Source organism: Scatophagus argus, chromosome 13 (genome assembly GCF_020382885.2).
Source record: "Scatophagus argus isolate fScaArg1 chromosome 13, fScaArg1.pri, whole genome shotgun sequence".
Taxonomy (NCBI): domain Eukaryota; kingdom Metazoa; phylum Chordata; class Actinopteri; family Scatophagidae; genus Scatophagus; species Scatophagus argus.
Window position 1 is genome coordinate 21,193,678 of NC_058505.1, and position 23,924 is coordinate 21,217,601.

Below are 23,924 nucleotides of genomic sequence, written 5' to 3' on the forward strand. Positions count from 1 at the left end.
AAGCGAAGATCAAATTAGTGGAGTGAACCCTCTTGCTTCGCCGATACTCTTTGAACGACCGCGAACGAATCGCATCACAGATTTTCATGTTTTGGAGGAAATATGGCCAGTGTGAGCTAGTTAGATAGCACACTGCTTTCTATAGCTAGCCTTTAAATGTTGATTCTAACAACCATATGGATACATTTTCATTACTAGTAATTTTTGTAACCTTGAGCCCAGTGTTAGTTAAGTGGGCACTAGCTGTAGAGTTAAGTTGTCTCTAGTTAGCCATATGCTAAGCTAGCATATGTCAACATCCCTGGGCAGTTTGAGCTGCTAGAAGTTTGAGCTGTGGAGGAGTGAGCGCTCAGGTACTGCCCTGTTTATTTTGGCCATTGTGTGCGGTCATTGCATGTCTGGCTGATAGACCTACCATTATTTACGGGAACGTTACTCCTTCGACAAAGTCTGGCTGGCAGCTCATCATGGGTCAGCTAGAAACCTCAGTGTATCAGTTTCGACAGCTCTATTTTGCTCAAAACGCAACTTTCCGATTTGTTTGCCTCGCTCACCACTTCAGACTTCTAACGTCACCTACACCACTTTGTAGAAGATTGTAAAAAGATAATATTAAATCAATCAAATATCTCACAAAATTACAGTGTTCTAATGTGACTGAGTTTAAGAATGGCAGGACACATACGCCTCAAGGTTAATTTGTTTGCAACTTTAAGAGGCTGCAAATTAACTAGTGTTTTTATTCCGCAGGTGGTTCATCATGAAGATCAATAAGTCATATAAACTTGTGCTGCACAAAAAAGGTTTTGGTGGAAGTGGTAAGCAAGAATATGCATATTCATATAGCCTAAATTAATAGTTCTCCTTTGAAAGATTTGATTTACTGTCAGACTGTTTGTCAAATGAACTTTTCCTTTAAGCAGATGATGAGTTGGTTGTGAACCCAAAAGTTTTCCCTCAAGTCAGTCTGGGGGATATAATCGAGATTGCACACCCCACAGATGAATACAGGTACAGATCATGTGTGCTTTTTCACTGATGTATTTCTGTTTGCATATTGTTCCACTTACTGACACTAAAATTTGGAATTGTTTATTTTGAAATCCCCAGTCCTCTCCTGCTGCAAGTGAAAAGCCTAAAAGAGGACCTTCAGAAAGGTAAATGAAGTATGATCGCACAGTGCAATTCAGGAGGTCAGTTAGGCTGCATCAGTTTCAACATGGTTAATTTCAGTGTCCCGGGTTTATTGTTGTTGCAACAGTAGCCAACAGGATAAAGATGATAATGATTATAATAGTAGAGAGTCCAGAGCTGAAATGATATCCTGTTTATCTGCAGAAGATTAAGCAGCAACCTTCCAAGCAAAATGCCAGTCATAACCTTGTTCCTGTTTTTAATTTGGAGGATTTGCTGCTTTTTTCTGTCTTTTGCGATATTAAACTTAATGTCTTTGGGTTTGGAGGTGCTGGATAATATCAGCACATCACCATCACCTTGGGTTTTAGGAAATTGTGATGTGCATCCCGTCTCATATCACGTTATTAACAAAATTTAGAGTGATTAATCAAGAATGTGGATTGGCTGATGAAATTAGCAATTAAATTATTGTTAGTTGGAACCCTGGAGATCCAAGTGGTGGACATATCCTTCCTTTGTGATGCTTATACAGCATAACTGCACAAGCATGTGTTGATTGAAAATATCTGAGTTGTTCACTACTCATAATGGATACTTTGTTCTTGTCCAGAGACAATCAGTGTGGACCAGACTGTGGCACAAGCCTTCAAACTGCGAGCTTACCAGGATGTCATTGTTAACATTGTAGACCCAAAGGTATATTCACTGTGACCCCTACACTGCTCTATCGTTTGTCAGTCAAACAGATTCTCTTCTAGCTATTTTTATCCTCACAGGATGTAACATTGGACCTGGTGGAGCTGACATTCAAGGACCAGTATATTGGCAGAGGAGACATGTGGAGACTGAAGAAGAGTCTGGTGGGTCATGTGAAAGTTAATGGGTCTGGATATTATGAGGAATGGAACATTTACATGGTGATCTAACTGTTACAATCTTTATTCCAGGTGAGCACATGTGCGTATGTGACACAGAAAGTGGAGTTTGCAGGAATCAGGTACTAAGCATACATGTCATTGTCTGCCCCGGGGCTTTTCTGTTACAAATACATTTGTATGTTTGTTCTTGCCAAATTACAGGCAAGGTTAAACCATGGTCATTGTCATTTTGTATGTTTTAGACTGAGTACTTGCCTGCATGTGACTGTCAGTAGCCGCATGAGAAGGAAGATGGCTTAGTCTTTACTGTCGGCTTCAGAAATAAAGATCACTACATGCATGCTTATGATGGTTTTTTGTTGTTGTTTTTTTTTAAACTTCTCCAGAGCCCAGGCCAGTGAACTCTGGGTGAAGGGAGAGAAAGTGACCTGTGGGTACATCAGTGAAGACACCAGGGTAAGAGCAGTTTTGAAATCAGAGGCTGACACACACATACAACAGAGATACACACTCACTGTCACATTTATATAGCATTTGTTTATGTTAAAGTTCTATATTTCTTCTAAATGTTTTGTGATATAGGTAGTGTTCAGATCCACATCTGCAATGGTGTACATCTTCATCCAGATGAGTTGTGAGATGTGGGACTTTGACATCTATGGTTAGTTGGACCTCTCTGATTTGCTAGTCACACTTGAGAAGCAGGTTTTATTTGTTTGTATTTTTCAATGACATAGATGTTGTTATGTTGACCTGGAGGAGAATGTCTTATTTGACTCCTATAATCTCAGGTGATCTCTACTTCGAGAAGGCTGTAAATGGTTTCCTGTCTGACCTTTTCGCCAAGTGGAAGGTTTGTGGTTTCTTTTTTGTATGCCTAAGTAGTAGCTGTTACTGTTGTAAACAAAAACTGTTTTTTTATGTTTGATGTTAAAACAGGAAAAGAACTGCAGTCATGAAGTGACAGTTGTACTTTTCTCACGTACATTCTACAATGCCAAAACCATTGGTGAGTCTTTTCCTTCATTACAAGTGAGTTGTGATACATGTGAGTGCATGTATCATTAATACAGTTGTCATTTTTCTCCAGATGAATTTCCTGAGATTCTGAGAGGATCCATCAGACAGGATCATGAGGGACGTTTTTATGAAGACTTTTACAGGTAGTTATCTAACGTAGTTTTTTTTTTTTTTTCAATCTACTTTACCCCAAGCACATCTGAATTACATACTGGATGTATGCTGTATGCTGATTGTGAACTGTATTGTGATCAGGGTTGTGGCTCAGAATGAGCGACGGGACGAGTGGACATCTTTGCTGGTCACCATCAAGAAGCTCTTCATTCAGTATCCTGTCCTGGTGCGGCTGAAAGAAACAGGTAGTTAAACGAGTGGAGACTTTGGTTGACTAATGGATTTGTGGATCAGGTGCCTTTTAATAGTCACAGAGTTATGTTATTTTATTATCATTCTAGATGGTTTTCCTGTTGGTTATAACTCAACTGCTGCTCAAGGGAACTACCTGGAGGCCATTAACCTTTCTTTCAATGGTAAGTACTTGAATACCAGAGTAGACCTGCTCTCAGAAAATATTTATTATTAAGAAACTATTAATACTTTTATAATATATTTAATTATTTCATGCATTCATTCCACTGGTACTGTTTTTTTAAAAACAAAATTCCTTCATTTATTTCCCCGGAGATTGTTTTCTTGTTGATAGAGAGTGCTTCAGAAGTCAGTGACAGATGAGTGATTGTCTTTGACCAGTTACTGACTAGAAAAGACCACACAAAAAGCTGACAATCACCATGTCTCCCACAGTCTTCGACAAGCACTACATCAACCGTAACTTTGACCGCACCGGTCAGATGTCAGTGGTCATCACACCCGGGGTAGGGGTGTTTGAAGTCGACCGCCTACTTATGATTCTCACCAAACAGCGTATGATTGACAACGGTGGGTGTGACAGTAGAAACACAGGGTCAGTCTGAACAGATCTACTCGTTGAAAGCGAAGTTAAGGTTTATTTCATTGTATTAAGTTATGTCTAGTGTGTTGATGAGCCACACTTTTCCCTCTTTAGGTATTGGGGTAGACTTGGTGTGTATGGGAGAGCAGCCACTGCACGCAGTACCATTATTCAAGGTAACACATACATGGTGTCAGTCCCTGTAGGTGCACCAGTTCATGTATCTGTTGATCACTGATGGTCATTCCCTCTATAGCTGCACAACAGGACGACACCTGGAGACTCTCGTGTAGGAGATGACTATAACCTTCCTCACTGGATCAACCACAGGCAAGACAGCATGACTGATGGGAATAAAGATGAATTCCAAATTTCTGCAAAGGTGTAAATTGGTTGGTTTTTTATCATGTGTGGGTTGTCTTTCTTTCCACAGCTTCTACACCTCCAAAAGTCAGAACTCTTGTAGCTCCTTCACCCCTCGAATCAAACTGGCTGGGCGCAAGGTACACTCCCATTTTTTACAGCACTGTTATTTGACTTTAAAGATGTTTAATTCATTTTTTATGTTTTAACATCTCATTTAAACAACCTTTTTCTAGCTTCATGCTGAGAAATTCAAAAGCAGCAAGGACCACAGTGAGTTGCATGAACTACGGCGACCCTTAAACTTTTCATAATTTGTACAACACTTTTGTGACCCATTTAAACTAATGACTGAAAAACTAATGACGTGTACATCAGCCTGAACTGTCCGTTGTTTTTAGTTCTAATTAGCAGACGTTTGCATTCTAAAATACTGAACTAAGATGGTGATCATGATAAGCTAAGATTACATCCTGCGTTGCAAAAGGATGTTAGCATTGTCACTGTAGCATGTTAGCATTGTGGATATGGTTTGCAAGTTAGCATTTAGCTCATGGCACCACTGCAGCTTCACAGAGCCATTAGTATAGCTGTAGACCCTTAGTCTGGTTAAGTTCTTAAAGCATGAAGTAGATTTTTTTTTGTTTTTTTTTTTGCACTCCAACCCTCCTCTTCACTTTCTTGTCCAGCTCTCTGTGCTCCAAAGGACTCTGAAAACAGCCTGCCTATACAGGTCGACTATGACGCCTATGATGCTCAGGTGTTCAGATTACCTGGTCCTTCGCGAATTCAGAGGAGCAGCAATTTCAGGTATCTGAACTTATGTCCCACACTAATCTACAGAGGACAGAGTTTTCCTTTCCTTTGAACCTTGTGGATCTTCTGGACCGCTGGACGGTAATGACATTGTCTTTCAGGATGGGTCGAGACAAAGAGACGACTGGGAGGAAAAGCTGGGGCTCAGTGGACGTCAGCACAGGCATAGGGACGTCCCCTCCTATACGCTCTGGAGGTCCTGAGGAACAGCGTAGCCTGGCCTCCGATGACAGTCTTGGGCCTGTGTCCAACATGTTGCTTATCCCCCGCATGCCTCCGGCCCAGTATGAAGTCAGCAGCTCTCTGGGATACACCAGCACCAGAGGTAAGTCTTCCAGAGCTTAAACCTGCAGGGGATGTGATGAAGTGTGCTCCATCTCTTTCCTTTCTCCGTCCGTTGTTGTTGTTATTTTGTTGTTCAGAGTTGTTGGAGAAGATGATAGACTCTCAGCGGGACTCCAGTGCTCCTGGAAGGTTCACAGTGGGAAGTGCGGAGTCCACGTTGCACATCCGCCCAGGAGGGTACACCCCTCAGAGAGCACTCATAAACCCCTTCACCCCATCCAGGATGCCCATGAAGCTCACCTCCAATCGACGGCGCTGGATGCACACTTTCCCTGTCGGTGAGGAGACACACGATGTTGTTGAAATACACTTCTTCATACAGCCTCCAAAATCATTGCACCCCTCTCTAAAATTGTTTCAGCAGCACTCAACATTATAACATGATTTGTTGATCATGTAGGTGGAATTTCTTGCAGGGCTGTTTTATTAGGCTGGATTTGTTTTAGCTAGATGTACCTAATAAATTAGCAACTTAGTGTATGTCACATAGAAGAAAGCAATAAATCAAAATACAGCAGAGATTGTGATGAAAGAGTTATTAAGTTTCACTATTGTCACTAGTGTACGTTTGTACGTGAAGCATTCCATTCATAACATACTTACAGCAGAAGAGGCAAAATCCACAGTCTTCTTTCTGTGCAAAAATATATTCCAAATGTCAGTAGTTTGAATTAGTCTGGTCAAGTGGAAAATGCTTTTTTTGCTCCTTTGATCTGAACTTAGACAGTATAAAACTGAGATGAACTTGTGAATTCTATTTATTTTCTTCCAAAATCACCAGTAGTGATACCTAAAATCTATTTTGATATTGTACAGTCCTAATTACTGAACTTTCTGTCTATAAGCCATTTCTCAGTTAAATCTCTAGAAGTACTACTACTGTATACGCTGATAACGCTGTTGTGGTATAAAATAATACGCTGCATAGGAGTAAGAGAATATTTTATCCTCATTGCTAATGTTATGGGTGTCACATGTGAGTAGATTGTAGTTTTATGATGCATCAGGCTTCATACATTTATATGTTGTTGAGTATAGATTTTATAAAGATTGTGTTGACATAGAAACATTTACTATGTGATGCATTATATCAGTGATTGATTTGTACAATTGATTATTGTTCAACTGCTACAAGCAGGGACTAAGAATGCTCATTGCTGCATTCTGTTATTTGGTTCATCCAATACTTTGATCCTAAACATGATCAACCAGCGGTAAGATTTTAATATAATTTGGTATGAAATCTCTGTCTGCAAAGGATCACTCCTTATGTTTATTTATTTGACTGACATTTCAGTGTGTCCGAATATCCTACTGATACCAAATAATATAATATACCACCAAATATCAAAAGTTAAAGGGAAGATTTAGTTTAATCATTTCTTTTTCAATTTTGCACAATTAATACATTTTCTGCTAGTGTACACACTCGTGTGATGGAGAGCTGCTTTGCAAAGAAGCAAGGGCCACGGTCTGTACCTGTAATGTCGACATTTATCCAAGCATCAGACTGTGCCGATGTTACTCTGCAGGTCCTTCTGGAGAGGCAATCCAGATCCATCACCAGACCAGACAGAACATGGCTGAACTGCAAGGCAGCCAGCAGAGAGATCCTGCCCACACCTCAGCTGAGTTGCTGGAGTTAGCCTATCACGAGGCCACTGGAAGGTTCGACACATCCACCACAACATAAACATAACTTTCCTTTGTAAAGAATGTTAGCTTGAATCACATATACAGTGATTTGAATGCATGTTATTTGTCTTATTATTTAAGGCGAGCAACCTCAAGACAAGCAGGCGAGAACGGCCTTTACGTTGGTGGAGGGATGGAAGAGTTGACTGGAAGTCCAGGGAGCAACAGCAGTGGTGACATGCCCACTCAAAAACACACTTACTATTTTAACCCTGCTCTGCTGTTAATTGCTTTAGTTGATAGAAAACAAAAAAAATCAATTGTTTCTGTAGTTCTTTCAAGCAACTATGTTGAAATGCTTAAATTTATGAATTCTCTGCTCTTCACTGTCATATGTGAAACGAATTATCATTGGATTTAGGACTGTTGGTCAGACAAGAAATTTTGGGGAACAGAGATGAGTGTTTTTTTTACTACTTTCTGACACTGCGTAGACTGACTTTTCAATAATAAATGCCTTTGTTTGATTCTAATGTCTGTACAGGAACTCTGGCCAACCGCAGCTCCACCTTTGAAGACTTTTCCCTCAGTAGTACTGACCCAAGTGAGTCCATCTTTGTCTTTACAGAAACAAAAATTGCTTTTTTTGTTGCAAACATTGTCATTAAGCCATACCTCTGGAAATCACCAAACTGATTATGACAATAAACCCTCAGTGGTGTCTTTAACCTGTGAGGGCTTATTGAGCTTTGGCAGGCAGAGTTCTTCACTGGACGTCTGTCTCCAAGGGTTGCAGGTATAAACGACTATTACAGGTCATGTGGTTTGGGGTCACCATCTCCTCCTCCTCCCTCAGTATCCTCACTTTCTCTCTCCAATTCTTTCTTTTGGCCTTCTGTTGATCCTAATTCTGATGATAAAATATTACCAGGTCTTAAAATCCCCTAATTAATTAGTCCCCCAGTAATTTCCATTTGCACTCAACTAGCCTTGTGTGAGCATCCTATTCCTGCATGGCACTGTACATAGTATATTTATCTTCACTGATTGTAAATTCTGTCAGGCAACTCTGTCTTTCCCACAACATTTCAAATCGAGACTGTATGTTTGCATGGTGTGATTTCTGTGCTTGGATTTGGTTGCTATACAGTTGACACATTTGGACACTTTTTTCTCTTTCTTGTGAGTGATGCTGGTCACAGACTGACTGTCACAAGGATGCAATCTGCATGTTTGATCACTGCTCCACAACTGCAAGCCCCTCAGGAATCACCAGCAGGGGCTATGAGGCTGGTCAAAGTAACACCTACCGTGTTTTTTCTTCCCCTCTCTTCTGCTTTCTTTTTTTTATTTCATGTTTGTATCTTCATCTTCACATCCTCATCCTCTCCCTCTCGTTCCCATTTTCTCGTTCTTTTCTCATTACCCCACTGTGCTTCCCCTTCCCCTTCCTCTATTTTCCCACCCCCCTACACACATGTACCACTCCATTCTGGGTACATGCATTTGTCTTTGCTGTGGGAATTTGTGTGTGTGTGTGTGTGTGTGTGTGTGTGTATGTATGTATGTGTATGGTGTGGGTGCTCCTGAAGCCCTGCTGCTGTCTGCACCCCCGACAGTGCCCAGCTTTTGCTGCACAGTGGGCGTGGACTGGAAGTCTCTGACCACGCCTGCTTGTCTGCCTCTCACCACCGACTACTTCCCTGACCGCCAAACCCTGCAGAATGACTACACTGAAGGCTGCTACGACCTGCTGCCGCACAGTGACCTGGAGAGGTAGAAAACATCCCATCCCATCCTGTTAGAGTATAACTGTCCACTCCATCACTTTGTGCCTGCATCTGGCTTCACATGCCCATGGCTGCAAATTACACTGGGGAAAGACAATGGTCAAAATCTTGCCAGAGTGGGTTTGGTTATTTTGTGTTGGCACAGCAACAAGCTTAAGGAATAGCAGTGACCGGTGTGTGTTTTAAGGACATATTTTTCCCTGGGTTTTGCCTCATAGGCTACATCTAGTCTTGATTGCCTTGCTGGTGTTGGTTGTGACTTTATGCAGTCTGTATAGAAGGCAGCAGGCCCTACATAGGGCTGAAATAACCACCTTATAGTTTCCATTACTCAGAGTAATTCAGTCATATTTTTTATTTATATTCTAAATGTGCTTGAATTGACCATCAATAAAATGAATAAAGCACAGTGCTGTTTGTAGCAAAGATGCAAATACAACATTAGTTGAAGTATGACATATGAATTATGTCTCTGTCAAGCTGACTAAACAAGATTTAAAGTAGAGTTAGTGCATTAACAATGCAGAGGTTTACAGAGCATTTTTAATGGAAAGCACAATGACTAATTCTACTCTTTCACATGCCAGATTTTTCAGACCAAAAATCTATGGTGTCATATATACTTTCTATTACTTTACTACTAAACCCAAGCAAGTAAGTAAAGGTATCAAAGGCTCAGAGTATGTGTTCAAATATTTTCCTGCTCCTGTCTCTTTGTCAGGCGGGAAGATGAAGCTCCAGTGATGAGTGCATCTCAGGTGTTTGAGGAGTTTATCTGTCAGAGGTTGATGCAGGGGTACCAGATCATCGTTCAAACCCATAACAGGAAACCACAGCCCTCTGTGGCTACACCGCTTGGCAGCAGCCCTCTTTACTCCAGAGGTAAATAAATGTTTCATGCACACAAAGGCTTGAAGTTATTATAAAGACTGACTTAACTCTGTCAGAATTCCAGAGTCTAAAAACACTATTTTTTAGTTTTGTCTTATTTTCTTGCTGGTGTCATTTATGACTTTACAACTCTCTGGCCACTGTTTTTTTTAACTTAATGACCCTATTATGTTGAAGATATAATTTATTTCTCCCTGGGTTACGTATTTAAAATCTATAATATATTTGATTGTCCACTGTATTCGAACAGGGTGTATTGATAAATTACTTTGGTTAATTTGGTTTTGTGATTATTAAGAAATGAAAACTTAATTTCTTGTCGTACCCACTGATTCTCAAATTGCTTCACGTGGTAGTTGTTTCCCATAAGTCAAGTCAAGTCAAGTCAACTTTATTTGTATAGCCCATTTTTACAAGCAGTTTGTCTCAAAGGGCTTAACATAACATCAGCAACATCCTCTGCCCTTCGACCCTCACATCGACTAAGGAAAAAACTCCCAGAAAAAACCTTTAACAGGAAAAAATGGAAGAAACCTCAGGGTGAGCAACAGAGGAGGGATCCCTCACCCAGGACGGGCAGACGTGCAATGGATGTTGTACAGGCAGGAAAGCAATTTGCAACATGAGAAATGACATTACTAAAAAGATAAGCAAAACAAAATCTCAACTGTTTAGTTTCACTTTTTGCTACCACCTCAATATGATTTTAACATTTCACAAGTTATAGGAAATTTATAGTATTGAAAATTATAATGAACTGCTGTAACATTCATGTATTCTTTTTTTTTTTTTTTTTTATGTGATGTTGAGAATCACTATCCTATCAGTTCGATTTCGGCCCGTAGGGAGAACCACACCGCCCATAGTCGGTACATAGAGGAATGACAGGCAGATGTCAACAATACACATTGGGTTGGTCATAGAGCCGGCTACAGTTCAACTTGAAGATCTGGATGGAGAGATACCTGCAGAAAGATACAGAGAGAGAGAGAGAGAAAGGGAGGGAGAGACACAAGACTACGAGGAGCACTGGACACACAGTTAGTGACATAAATAATGAACTGCATGTTAATCTGACGAGGGGAGAGGATAGAAGAGGAAAAGGAGGAGGGGAAACTGCTTGGTGGATCATGTTTGTGTCCCCCGGCAGCATAGGCCTATAGCAGCTTAGCTATGATAGAGATTTAAAGATTAACAGTTAGTCAGACCTATTCTACCTGTGGCTATATATCATGAGGTGGGTGAAACTATGCCTACCAGCCCTACACACTTTATTTGGTGCTAACTATATGCTTTACTAAACAGAAAGGTTTTAAGTTTAGTCTTAAAAGTGGAGGTGGTGTCTGCCTGTCGAACCCAGATTGGCAACTGGTTCCACAGCAGGGGTGCCTGATAGCTAAAGGCTCGTCCTCCCGTTCTACTTTTATAAATTCTGGGAACTGTAAGTAAACCTGCACTCTGTGATCTGAGTGTTCTATTGGGAATATATGGGACTATTAGATCCTGCAGGTATGATGGGGCGAGTCCATTTAGGGCCTTATATGTAAGTAGGAGAATTTTAAAGTCTATTCTGAATTTTACCGGAAGCCAGTGAAGAGAAGCTAAGATGGGGGAGATATGATCCCTTTTACTGATTCCTGTTAAAACTCTAGCTGCTGCATTTTGGATCAGCTGCAGGTTATTAATAGAATAATTTGGACATCCTGACTTTCTGCAGCTCCATAAAGTCGTTGCACTTCAGCTGTGGGATGTACGTGTTTGAATTAACTTAGCTTGATATTAGCTCTTCGCTGTACATTAGCTGTTCCACCTTTACTACCTAAAATTATACAAACAACATAAACATTCAGTATACTGTATCTGTGATAGCTTGTAGAGAAACAACAGTCTACAAACTGGTTTCAGTATGTAAGAAAATATATCTCTGAGTCTTTTAAAAGAATCTTCTTTAGAATAACAGAACCATTGTGATTGTGTGCATCCTTTTCGTTCTTGTGACTTCAGGTCTGGTGTCTCTGCGTCGAGCAGAAGAAGAGGAGACTGTTTACTGGCTTAGCATGGGCCGAACCTTCCATAAAGTTTGCCTAAAAGACAAGATAATCACTGTTACTCGCTACCTGCCTAAGTGAGTATGACTGGCAGCCTCTAACACACATACGGCTAATTCTGCATTTTGGCCATGTTTAAGTTTCAAAAGGGCTAAAGTATCTCAAGAGACGTTAACAGTACAAGTATCCCATCCAGTATGAAAACAGTTTTCCTCCTGAGTTTGTGAATAGGACAACCCGTGTCACTTATGTCCAGAGTTCTGAGTCGGATACTTCCCTCATCAGCTCCATGTCAGCTGCCTACTGTCTCTATCCAATAAAAAGTCAAAAATGCCAGAAAAAAACTGTCAAGACAAAGGCGTTTCCATCATTACATCAGCTGGCTAAAATGTGGCAATCTTGGTTTGTGTGTGTGTGTGTGTGTGTGTGTGTCTTAGGTATCCATACGAGTCGGCTCAGATCCAGTACAGTTACAGCCTGTGTCCTCCACACTCTGATGCTCAGTTTGTGTCCTGCTGGGTGGAGTTTGGTCATGAAAGACTAGAGGAATACAAGTGGAACTACCTGGACCAGTACATCTGCTCTGCTGGCTCTGAGGACTTCAGGTTACTTAAACACATCATGTGAACTTTATATTATTTTTGAGATAAAGTGAATCTGCGGTGTCATTATCAGATATTAAACTTCGTCTTCCTTCTGCCTCAATAGTCTGATTGACTCTCTGAAGTTCTGGAGGACTCGCTTCCTCCTGCTGCCAGCCGGTGGAGCTCGGCGGGTGGCAGACGGGGAGGGGCATTGGGATGTTTACGGGGAGGGAGCAGGTGCTGGGACGAGTGGCAGCGGGGACTGGGTCCTGCTGGATGGCTTCATCCGCTTCCTGGAGGGCCTCAACCGCATTCGGCGTCGCCATCGCTCCGACAGGATCATCAGAGTAAGGCTCTCCCAGGTTTAAGGCCTGTTTGTACATGAAATACTTCATTAAAATATATTTACAGTCCTCATAGTTTGCTTTCATCTTAAAACTGTGCGTTGTATTTTTCTGAATTGAGCTCATGAGGCACAAGAGAACAATGCCTTGTCTCTTCTAGTGGTGGAATGTAACTAAGTACATTCAGAAGGGAAACATTATCCTTTTTACTCCATTACATTTGTCTGACAGCTGTATTTAGTAGTAAAAAGAGTAGAGAAAATATGCTGCGTTGTTGCAAAGGGAATTTTACTTCTAGCAATTTAACAGAAAATAAACTAAACTAAAATTAACTCCACATCCACCTATAGTTAATGTTTTTACATCACATCTTTGGTACTTTTAGTTAAGTGAAAGATCACAGTACTCTTTCCACCACTGCTCTTTTGTCTATGCTAATAATTATTGATATTTTATTTCCAAAGCTTTGGGCTGCTTAAATGTCAGGATTGTCCGCGCGTGTCCTTGTCTTCCCACTAACTGTTGCATTTCTATCTAATGCTTAAATTCTTAGTCCATCAATTTGAAGTTGAAGCTGAACTGAAAATTTCCCAACTGTTTTAATAATTATATATTTTAAGTAATTAACTGGCAAATACAAACAAAAATATTCCTTAGTTTAAGTTAATGTGACTGGTATGAAAATCCTCCTGCCTGTCATACTTAACTTATGCTAATAAAGGGTCCAGAAATTCATCTTCTTTCACTCTGTTGAGAACTGTTGGCTTACAGTCTTTCCATGAGGCTGTGAGGTGTGGTAGTGAACAAACTGGTGTGTCCACCGAACATGAAGCATCTCTCTGTTTTGCCTGTAACTTTACGTGCTAAAGTGGGCATTTCCTCTGTTTCTTTCACTCTGTTTTTCACACAGCAGAAGGGCACACCAATGAAAGGACTGCAGGTTACTAATCCTGTCCCTCCGTATCCCGCCGAACCCGTGGCTCCCCCGCAAGGCAAGAAGGGCACATCGGCTTTATCAGCCTTACTGGAAATGGAGCAGAACCAAAAGTGAGTCTCTCCTGTGACTGCAGGCTAACACGTTGTTTGTGTCGGAGCCGTGAATCTCAGTTTGAACTGAAGTCTTTGTGCTTCCTCCCAGGTCCCTGGATGAGCAGCAGCAGCAGCAGCAACAGCAGGCAAAGCCCTCAACAGCCGTCAGTGACCCCTCAGGTGTTGCCACAGCTCCCACATATGTAGACAGTCCCCGCAAGGTGAGTGTTTGTTCTGTGTGTTTATGAGAGTAAGTTGTTTTGCTTCAGGCATTTTGCTTTTGCAGATATATCTAAATCTATTTTTATCAGCAATAAATACTTGGATAAAATGGTTATTCTTTGCTGGTGCTTTGGTTTGGGGCCTGTTTCTCTCCTTCCATCTGCATTTTTTCCCACGTCTCTGTTCTGTTTCTGTTGCTGAGCTTTGGGTGTTTGATCCTGGGTTATGTTCTTCCTGTATGCTGACAGGACGCTGCCTTTATTTTGGATTTTATACGTAGCCCTCGCTCCTCCTACATCTATCATGCTCAGGTCAGTAACAAGGTCCCTGGGCATTGCTGAAGGTGTGTTTTTGTGTGTGTGTGTGTGTGTCCACATGTGCTGTAGCTCCTCTTAGTCACTTTGCATTGCTGCATGAGCATGCTGTGCAGAAAAACTTTATGTTCATGTGGGAGTCACATGATGTTTGACTTGCAGTGCCCTGTCAGTTAACACATTTTATTGAATTTATTACGTTTGGACTTTGTACCCAGTGCTGTAGTTTAATCCATAGAAATTTGTGATTGTTTAAACAGAAAAATTTAGATATACAACTTACTCAATGAGGTCAGCAGGGTTCACCATAAATGTATTTTTCACTTGTCCAGGTGGGGATATTATCAGAAATCTACTTGGCCAAAATTAATTTTTACTTGCCCCTTTGGTAATACTTTATTTAAGTGATTAATTGCTGTATTTAATCTTTTCCACCTTGCTCTCAAGCTTGCAGCAAACTGCAAAAAGAGTCTTGCCCACATCCTCTAAATTCCTGTTTCCAGAATAAAGCCAGAAGTGCCCACTTGCCCCCACTTGCGCTAGAGAGCAGTAAATGAAGTGTGATCTTGGTGTAACTGGACTTATTCACCTATATGAAATGTTGAGGCCCAGTGCTGTTTCCATGCATGACACCAGGACTGGACTGGTCTCTTCAGCCAACTTAAAAAACAAATATTTTATTACGTCCCTCCAGTGTTACCTATCGACTCAGACTGGTTTTGTATGTGTTCAGTTTTTGAGATATCGGTCTCTCAGGTTTCTGACTCCACTATACGATGGAGATGAATGGGGTTTCTGTTTGTGGCGCTCAATTAACCAGAGGACACTCTGGATTGCAGTCTTTTTCTCACTTTTCAAATGCCCTGTAGATTATAGCCAGTGTGGAGTCTTATCTGCTATGTTGCTAGCTATAACTCATGTTGTATTATTTACAACAGCATTGGACCAACTCCACTCCAGTGTCCATGCGCTTAGAATGTGATGTCACCAAAGTCCCCATAGATGTAATGGCCAGGTGTCCCAACACTTGTGTCTAAATAGTGTATGTATAGTGTACAGTACATGAACTCTGGAAGAGGACATTATATGAAAAGTAGGTCATAGACCCTTTATAGATCAGTCATGATTGTCAGATTGCCCAGTCCTACCTGTGCCAGATATCTCAATGCTGAACAAATAAAACCATCTTCATGGCTGCTTACGCCTACATGTAAGTGAGAAAATAGTTTCTGCAATCTAAGGAAACCCTCATTTAGTGAAGTCCTTTTAACTGTGTAGTTGCCTGCTGATGTCAGTGAGGCTGCAGACAAAGGAGTCCAGCCAGCAGTGACAGCTGGAGCAGCACCACAGCCTGCAGGAGAGCCTGTAGCCAGCGGCGGCACCACAGACACCAGGTGACCTTTTGCTTCATCAATTGCAGGGATACGTGTATACCATAGGTTAGGTACTAATGATCTTATATCTTTATTTGATGATATAGTTTGCTTAATCAAAATTTAATAGAAAATAAACTGAAAAGAGATTTTGTTTGGACCAGGTATATGTCTTGTGTTTGTAAATTTTATTTGTGGACTCCCATGAGAATGGCTGATAACATGATAATTTGTCTAAACAGTAAGCTGTGGTTCAGCACTGATTAGTGATGTGTTCACAGTGGGCAGTCTGCAGCAGGAGCCCTTTCTCTGTCTTCCTCCTCAACACTCCTGGAGATCCTGGAGGCCATCAAACATCCCACGTAAGATCTGATCAGTTGTTGCATGTTTTTAGGACTTGATATGTTGGCAGTCAGTTACAGTGGGTCAGAAACAATTGATAGATCCTCTAAGATATTTTTGCATTTTATGTATTTATAACATTTTGACATTTGAATGTACTCAGTATACATTTTTGGTTTTGCTTGTTACCTTGTAGAATAAACATGGAAATCAGCTTCTTTGGTTTGTTCGTTCAACATTTTGTTTTCTCATTTTGTTCTTATATTTGAAGAGCAGTTTTTTGTGATAGCACTGTTGGGGCTGTGCTCGTGTATTGCAGGACTGGTATACAGCTGCTCCCAGAGCAGAAAGGCCTTCCACTCAACTGCTTTATCAGTGCAGAGGTTGTTCATTGGCTGGTCAACAGTGTGGAAGGTGTGGCCACACAGGGGATGGCTGTGGATATCATGCAGGTAGGGCCTGTTTGTCCTAACTCTCCTCTAACTTGATGAAAACTGTCATGTGACCGAGGAAAGCTCTGAGGACTATTTCAACATGAGTTTCAGTTCATTGCTAAGGTCTTGGAATTCAGGACTTCATAAATGAAAAAGGAGCGCCGCAAGGCAGTGTTCAGATGATCAGACAGGTTTTTAGCAATCCTCCAGGTGAGCCAAACATATGTGAGAGGGAAACGAGGGTAGCTAGAGAAATTATTAACCTGCCTGTCCTGGAATCCTCTTGTTACAGTGTTGTTGCCTGGTAAGCAGTGCAGAATCCAGGAGGATTGGCTCCTTGCCAAGAAATAGTCCTGCCTGTTTAAAGTACAACCTTTATAGCTTTAACATTTTGGTTTATGCTCAGGTGAAACAAACAAGATGTTAATCATGTTAATAAGTGAGCTTAATATGTGCTGGTAGTTGGACCTTGACCATCTCACTCTGTTTGGTTTACATAGAAAATGCTGGATGAAGGTTTGGTGGCCCATGCGTCTGGAGATGCCATGCGCACCTTTGTCTACGGATTCTACTTCTACAGGATAGTAGGAGAGAAGGATGGTGAATGGATTTAAAATACACTCTAAGGCCATATGGATCACTGCTTTCATTGCTTTATATACAGTTTTAAAGGAGTTTTAGAGGTCCACAATACAACATCAACAGCGCATCCATGCATTCCATCTATAAATCTGTAATTAATGTCAGGTAACTCAATGTAAAGGTTTCCAGAGGGTGTTTTCATGGCATGTTTGGCTGATGTTCATCTGCAGGCACAACATCCCAGCCTCCCACCACAGCAGCTGGAGGCTGGTCTGCTGCAGCCCTGGAGGACTTTGCCCTATTCCAGAGGAAGTGGTTTGAGGTGGCCTTCGTGCTGGAGGAGCGACGACCCTGTGACCTCCCGGCCTTCCTCCTGCCCTGGCTGCCTAGCCGGCCAGCCTCCTACGCAAGTAGGCACAGCTCCTTCAGTCGCAGCTTTGGAGGACGCAGCCAGGCCGCCGCACTGCTAGGTACACCCGGCCCGATTCTCCCGGCCCATCCCACACCACAGAGGAGCCAAAATCTGCTCCCCTATCCAGTCTGATGCACATCGTACACAGGTCTACTTCAGAGAAATACCTGGGTCCAGTATTTACATGTCACACAGGGCAGGGAGGGTGCATTTGTTTAAAGGCTCTTGGTCAGGTAATGTTATAGAAACCAAAAATACTAACAGAAATCTGACATGTTTCTTCTGAGGCTGCTGATTATTTAATTATTTATGCATGTATTTTGGTAGTACAGTTTGTAATATCCACCCTTCTCATGCAGGAAGGTTCTGAGCACCCTCAGTTGAGCCCTCAAGGTTCCACACAGCACTATCCATATATACTTAAGGCTCATTGTTTTCGTTTTGTACCAATTACCATTTTGTACTTGGAGCAGACTCAGTGGCAGAGTGGCAGTCCTGAGGGCTGGTGCAACCAAGTCTACAGCAGGGGAGTAAATCAGGTGCACACTAGGCAGCATCAAAATGACAATAATTGAGTCCGTAAAGGTCAGTAAAAACTACGGTTGCAGCCCAGGGTGGTAGGATCTTTTTGCAACAAATTTTTTAAAACCAATTTTTTAATCTTAACTTTTGAAATAAATACCAATTAACAAACCAAAAATAATGAGCCCTACATATACATAAGCACCACTCTCACCATCCCGACCTTAGTTACGATAAATGAATCATTTTCCATCTCACGCAGTGGCATTCTGTGAGTGGGAAAGCTTCCCCATAACATTTCATCTTCATCATCATTCCATTATCACCATCATCATCATCTCTTTGTTGTGTGACAGAAAGGTACTGGACTCAGCTCTCCTCTCAGTGGACTGTAGATGTGCATTGAACAGCTGGTGGTGTGTTCATGTAGTGCATGACGAGTGTCTCCTTTAGCTGTAGTCTTATCCGTCCGTCAGTGGCCCGGTGGTACTGCCTCTGTGTGATGTGGCCACATCACTGAATGATACACTCAGTTTTTCCACTGACCAATCAGTGCATGCTGTGTGGTAGGTGTATAGCTGATCCAGGAGCAGCAGGTAGTTGGTGTGGTGATCAGTGCATGGTGTGGTGTTAGTGGCTGTGGTTCAGTAGTGCTGTGGTGTGCAATGTCCTCACCTGCCACCCTCCTCTTGGCTTCGCAGCATAAAGCAATGACGCAAGGTGCAGAAGCACTGCACGTTGTGACAGTGCTTCTGCTTGGGCTGGATTCCTCCATCATGCAGTTGCTCTTGGCTTTGTTTTTCACGTTTGACTTCAGTGTATTTAAAAAAGCTTGCATCTTCACAGCCGCTGCGAGTGAATGCATTTTCAGTGTGCTATCTGACATGACACTGGTCTCCTGTAATTCTTTCTCTTGTCTTAGTTTTCATATGTTCGTCCAGCTAAAATACAACACGTCGACTTTAATATTATGGACTTTGAAATAGGACTGCACAATGTGAGGGGAAAAAATTATCATTTTTCGATTATTTTTACAGTTATTTGATTGGCTGTATCATTCATATTGAGTGGTAATAATCATTTTTGTTCAGTTTTCATTTTTTTGCTCAAAAACTGTTCAAATCATGATGACGTCTGGAGATCAAAAAATTAGATATTGCTGTTTTGATAATGTTTTTGATTAATTGTGCAGTCCTACTTTGAAATAACATTAATCGTCTTGCAAGTTGAGCAGTGGTGCCCCGTCGCACGCTGTCTGAGCAAACTCCTTTGAACATTTTCCACGTCAGAAACTGGTAAATATGTAACATTCGTATTCCATGATGGCAACTTAAATCAACATTAGACCCCATTTTAGGGGATAGGATGGCAATTTGTCAGCAGATATAATATATAATAGATATAGATATAATATAATGTGTATGAATTGAGATTATAAAAACTAGACCATATATAAGGTACAAAAAAGCATCTTATAAAGACATCTGAACTATCATAAAATTCCACTAAACTCTGAAAGACATCACATGGAGTTTGTGACTCAGGCAGGTGTATTATGCACATTTTTACAGCTGTAAATGTCCTCACGCAGACTGCAGATTGAAACTTTATTGACTTGAATGATTTCACAAATCTTCAGGTCAAATTTGTAGACTGCCGAGGAAGATTTACCATTTCTTTAATCTTTCTGCTTCTGAAGCCTGAGACCTGCTATAAACATTATATCCCCACTCACACTCACCACATCTGCTCTCACTCCTCCGTCTCCCTGCCCATCATGCCGTCCATCTCCCCTTTTTTATGCTTCCTTTGCTCCCTATCTTTCCATTTCTCCGCCTCCCACCCCCCTTCCTTCTGTTTTCCAGCTGCTACAGTCCCAGAGCAGAAGACAGTCACTCTGGATGTGGACGTTAACAACCGCAGTGACCGAACCGAATGGTGCAGCTGTTATTATCATGGAAACTTCTCCCTCAATGCTGCATTTGAGATCAAGCTGCACTGGATGGCTGTCACCGCTGCAGTGCTCTTTGAGATGGTAACTAAATGTAACCACCACAGACCCCCACCCATTTCATTTCATTTATTTAGCTTAATTGTCAATGGGTCACAGCTAATTCTTTGTGTGTCAAGAAACAGAAAGAAAATCAGTAGAAAATCAGTAGATGCTTCAATCTATCAGTAGATAGATTGCAAATTAGTTATTGAAATTAAAATTAAAGGCATAATATGTAGGATTTGTCTCAGTTACTACATATAAACACAGCATTAAGCCATTCCCCAGTCCTCAAATCGCCACCAACCGTAGCCGTCAGAGTCTAGGGTGAAACTCAACAAGCAACTATTTTTCTCCAGTATCGATAATACTCAGAAATGTTCTAAATACAATAAAATACTGAAAAAAAAATAAAAAATACAGTCAGAATGCAGCAGGATCTCTTCACATACAGACGCCGCCACAGACATAAGTGGGTCAGAAGTGGTTTATTTTTGTGTGAGCCTATACACTGTTTTTTAGGGTTATCATGCATAGTACACCTTTAAGATAAAAGAGTACAACCTCTTAAAATGATTAACCACTGTAATCTGGCTCTGTTAAAATTCTAATTATATCATCTGCATTCAGGAACAGTTAATGTTCAAAGAACTCATTTGGCTAGCATGTTTTTGTTTTGTTTTGTTGTTCATCATCCACAAAAACACACAAGCTCTTACTTATGCAGTAATATTCTCCAAGTATGTAAAACACTGCAGTCTCCTTCAGTACAAAGGTTTTACCACTACTGCTGTGCATTATGATAGCATTCCACTCACCAGTTTGATTGTTCAAATCCGAGGGTTTGGTCACTTTCGTGCACAGAGAAAGCTGCAGGACTGAGACTGGTTTGAGGCTAGTCTACAAACATCTCATTTGGAAGTTAAAAGGAACAGGAATGTAATCGTAATCTGCTGGAAGCACTAAACAGAGAGATGTCTGTCCAACCTGTTCTCCATCACTGGAATGAGAAATTGTGGGGTGTTGACATTTCCTTTAGTGTCACAAAGAGTTTATATTTCCTTCTGTGTTGTAGTGCTGTGTACAGAGAAACTAAGCACCAAAGCTCCTTTCCTACACTCATCTTTTCAGACACACCTAACATTCTCAACACAAAGACGCAGGAAACAGAGATACTTTTTAGAATGAGGAAATAATAGTGGAATTATTTTGGCCATTCTCACATATTGTTAAATCCTGGTTAAGAAGTTAATGTCAAAGAATCGCTGAAGAAACTGAAGTTAAAAAGTTTAGATATCACACAAAGAGAATGATCCTAACCCCTGCAAGGTCAGACAGCTATTACAAGGCCACTGCAAAAACGTGTTTAATTTTTCCAGTTGTTTTCACAGTTTCTTGGCTTGCATTTCATTCACATCAGTGGTTATGTCTCAAACTGCAGTACATACAAGATAAAGAATTCTGAATTAGATGCACTCTGCAAGGAAGACATAAGCTCAAAGCACCAATCACTGATCAGGATGTTCACAAGTCATTGAGCTCATGGTCCTGTGTCTCAACAAGAAGTCATATTTGTATTAGTAACTCAAGTTACTACTGTGGATTGACAGAAGAACCCCAAAAGCTACAAATGTAAGAACTTGAGATCAATTAGCAAATTAGCTACCTATTTTCTTTGTCTTGAATTGCATTGTTAGTAAACCTTTCTAAACTATATGATCAGTTAAAAAACTGTTTTGGGTCTAAATGTATGACTTTATTGTGTTCATCATTTTAAATGCAACAAAAGCTCTCTGTATTAGAGGGTTCTACCTGGAATTCACTTGATCTTGAAAACCCTGTTGAAAATGCTGCTAGCATTATTAATCTTACATATAGGAGTACATTAGGTTGCCTGCTATTTTGGTCATCTTGTAAACTTTAAAAACGTAAAAGGTAGGAGCAGATCCGTTGAGAGGTCCTGCCATTGTTTAACCATTGTTATTATCCATCAGGTTCAAGGTTGGCACAGGAAAGCAGCCTCCTGCGGCTTCCTGCTGGTCCCTGTGCTGGAGGTTCCTTTTGCACTGACGTCTTACCTGTATGGAGATCCACTGAGAGCCCAGCTCTTCATCCCTCTGAACGTCCACTGTCTGCTGAAGAATGGTAGCGACAACCTGTTCGAAGGTATAGAGGCCGCCTGACTGAATGCTGCATTCGTGTATCTGACATATACAGTCACACGTCTGTCTGTCTAATTCGTCAAACAGGTTTTGAACCAGAGACGTACTGGGACAGGATGCAGCTCTTTCAGGAGGCTATACTGTACAGGTTGGTGTTGTTTTATCGTAATCTACGGTGTAACATTTGTGCCTCAGTCTTTATGGGACATTTTGAGCAATAAGAAGCATTTATTTTGCAAGAACATAAATAACATTTTCTAGCAATTATTATTATGCAAAGAATGATTTAGTGTGAGCAAACAAAAAAAAATCTATTTTCTTCTCAGTTCTTAATTTTTAAGTTTATTTGTGTGCCCTCAAGGTTTTTTTTGTTTTTGTGTAATACTGTATATCTGTATGAACAAATCAAGAACTAAAGTTGGTTTGTACTTTATTACAGTAGTTTGCAATCTTTGGCATCTTTGGTAAGTAGCAAACCAGCTGTTGCTGGATAAGCAGAAGTGAGGCTAGCTGCTAGCTGTGTTACATCCGCTGGCTAAACGGCCAAGGCATAATAATCACGTAACTAAGTCTGAAAAAAAAATTATAATTTATTTGGCTAGCATGCTAATGACTGTTGTTGTAATGCAACTATGCTAGCATGCTATAAAATATGATTTATGGACTTGCAAAAAATCTTTTTGTGCTATAAAGTCCCAGTTCTGTGTTCTGACCAAATATTTTCTTTGAGCATCTGAAACACATTATGCATAAATGTGTAAATGTGCTTTTTCTTCAGATTTGGCTTCGTACATGACAAGTTTTCTGCATCTGCTTTTAATTTCCCCTCTGAGAACAAGCCTCAGTACATCCACGTAACAGGTTTGTCACATCATAACACAAAAAATCGCCTCTCTGTTTTCAGACAAGCTTCAGTCTGTTTCTCTTTTGTCAGGCACCGTGTTCCTGCAGCTGCCGTACTCCAAGAGGAAGTACTCAAGCGGGCAGCAGCGCCGACGCAGGAACTCCACCACCTCCAACAGCCAGGGTCCGTTTGGCGGCGAGGAGCGTGTCGGATACTACTGGGCCTACAACACCATGCTGACTAAGGCTTGGAGAACAGGCGTGCTGGGTGACGAGAGGCTCGCCGACCGCCTGCTCAGAGACTTCACCGACTTTTGCGTCAACAAGGACAACAGACTGCTCAACTTCTGGGACAGCTGCCAGGAGAAAATGAACGCCAGCGCTCCCTGACAAGAGCGGGCTAGACTGGAGGAAAACAAAGTGTCGAAGAGGATAAATATGAAATGTGAACAGACCGTGAAAACAGTTTTTAATATTTATTCATCCTGCAACAGCTAGATTTAGATACTGCTGCTGTTCAGGGGCAAACAGGTGGCTGACAGGCCTGCTGCTCTGACTGACCTCTCTAGGACTGAAGCACTGATCTCTTGGATGTTTACAATAATACATTCTTTTGGAATTCGTTTGGATGTAACTTGACATTTTAGACATCAAATTCATGCCTTAAGAGCAGATGTTCTGCTCCAGTGTTAGTAAGTAATAAGAACCCAATTCCGTGTTTTGGTTGCTTTCTGCCGACCTGCTAAGCACCAGTTTGGGACTTCCCACTGGTTTTAATGCCACATTCAAAAGAAGTTTTTCGTTGTAACCAATAAACAACCACTTCCCTGCTTAAAAAGTGTCACTTTGTACAGTGACAACAATGTGAGAAACAATGTCCCAGCTGTGTTATC

General features: G+C 41.2%; 1 protein-coding gene across 8 annotated transcripts; it reads left to right on the plus strand.

Moving 5' to 3' along the window:
* Positions 1–82: 82 nt before the first annotated feature.
* On the plus strand, positions 83–23,869 carry depdc5 (DEP domain containing 5, GATOR1 subcomplex subunit). 8 transcript variants are annotated; one of them, XM_046407734.1, is made up of 43 exons: positions 83–353; positions 751–818; positions 921–1,011; positions 1,111–1,157; positions 1,748–1,833; positions 1,914–1,997; positions 2,085–2,134; positions 2,402–2,471; positions 2,598–2,676; positions 2,807–2,868; positions 2,955–3,024; positions 3,106–3,178; positions 3,291–3,394; positions 3,491–3,565; positions 3,840–3,974; positions 4,102–4,163; positions 4,244–4,317; positions 4,421–4,490; positions 4,587–4,623; positions 5,040–5,160; positions 5,268–5,491; positions 5,589–5,789; positions 7,044–7,179; positions 7,288–7,379; positions 7,691–7,750; positions 8,739–8,922; positions 9,658–9,818; positions 11,832–11,952; positions 12,313–12,480; positions 12,584–12,806; positions 13,717–13,850; positions 13,942–14,053; positions 14,303–14,365; positions 15,647–15,762; positions 16,023–16,103; positions 16,403–16,535; positions 17,018–17,117; positions 17,330–17,569; positions 19,899–20,068; positions 22,021–22,192; positions 22,276–22,336; positions 22,967–23,049; positions 23,123–23,869. In XM_046407734.1, exons 2-43 carry the CDS (start codon positions 761–763, stop codon positions 23,419–23,421), a joined length of 4,782 nt encoding a protein of 1,593 aa, XP_046263690.1. In that variant the 5' UTR covers positions 83–353; positions 751–760; the 3' UTR covers positions 23,422–23,869. The 8 variants fall into 8 exon arrangements, with proteins under 8 accessions (XP_046263690.1, XP_046263687.1, XP_046263692.1 ...); XM_046407731.1 differs by having other exon boundaries at positions 84–353; positions 13,714–13,850; XM_046407736.1 differs by having other exon boundaries at positions 84–353; positions 13,714–13,850; positions 17,330–17,509.
* The last annotated feature ends 55 nt before the right edge of the window (positions 23,870–23,924 follow it).

Excerpts from the sequence above, each read along its gene's own strand:
- depdc5 (XM_046407731.1), top strand. The coding sequence starts at position 761 with ATGAAGATCAATAAGTCATATAAACTTGTGCTGCACAAAAAAGGTTTT. Across the intron at positions 819-920 it reads AAAAGGTTTTGGTGGAAGTG|CAGATGATGAGTTGGTTGTG; the intron begins GTAAGCAAGAAT and ends TTTTCCTTTAAG. Across the intron at positions 23,050-23,122 it reads TCAGTACATCCACGTAACAG|GCACCGTGTTCCTGCAGCTG; the intron begins GTTTGTCACATC and ends CTCTTTTGTCAG.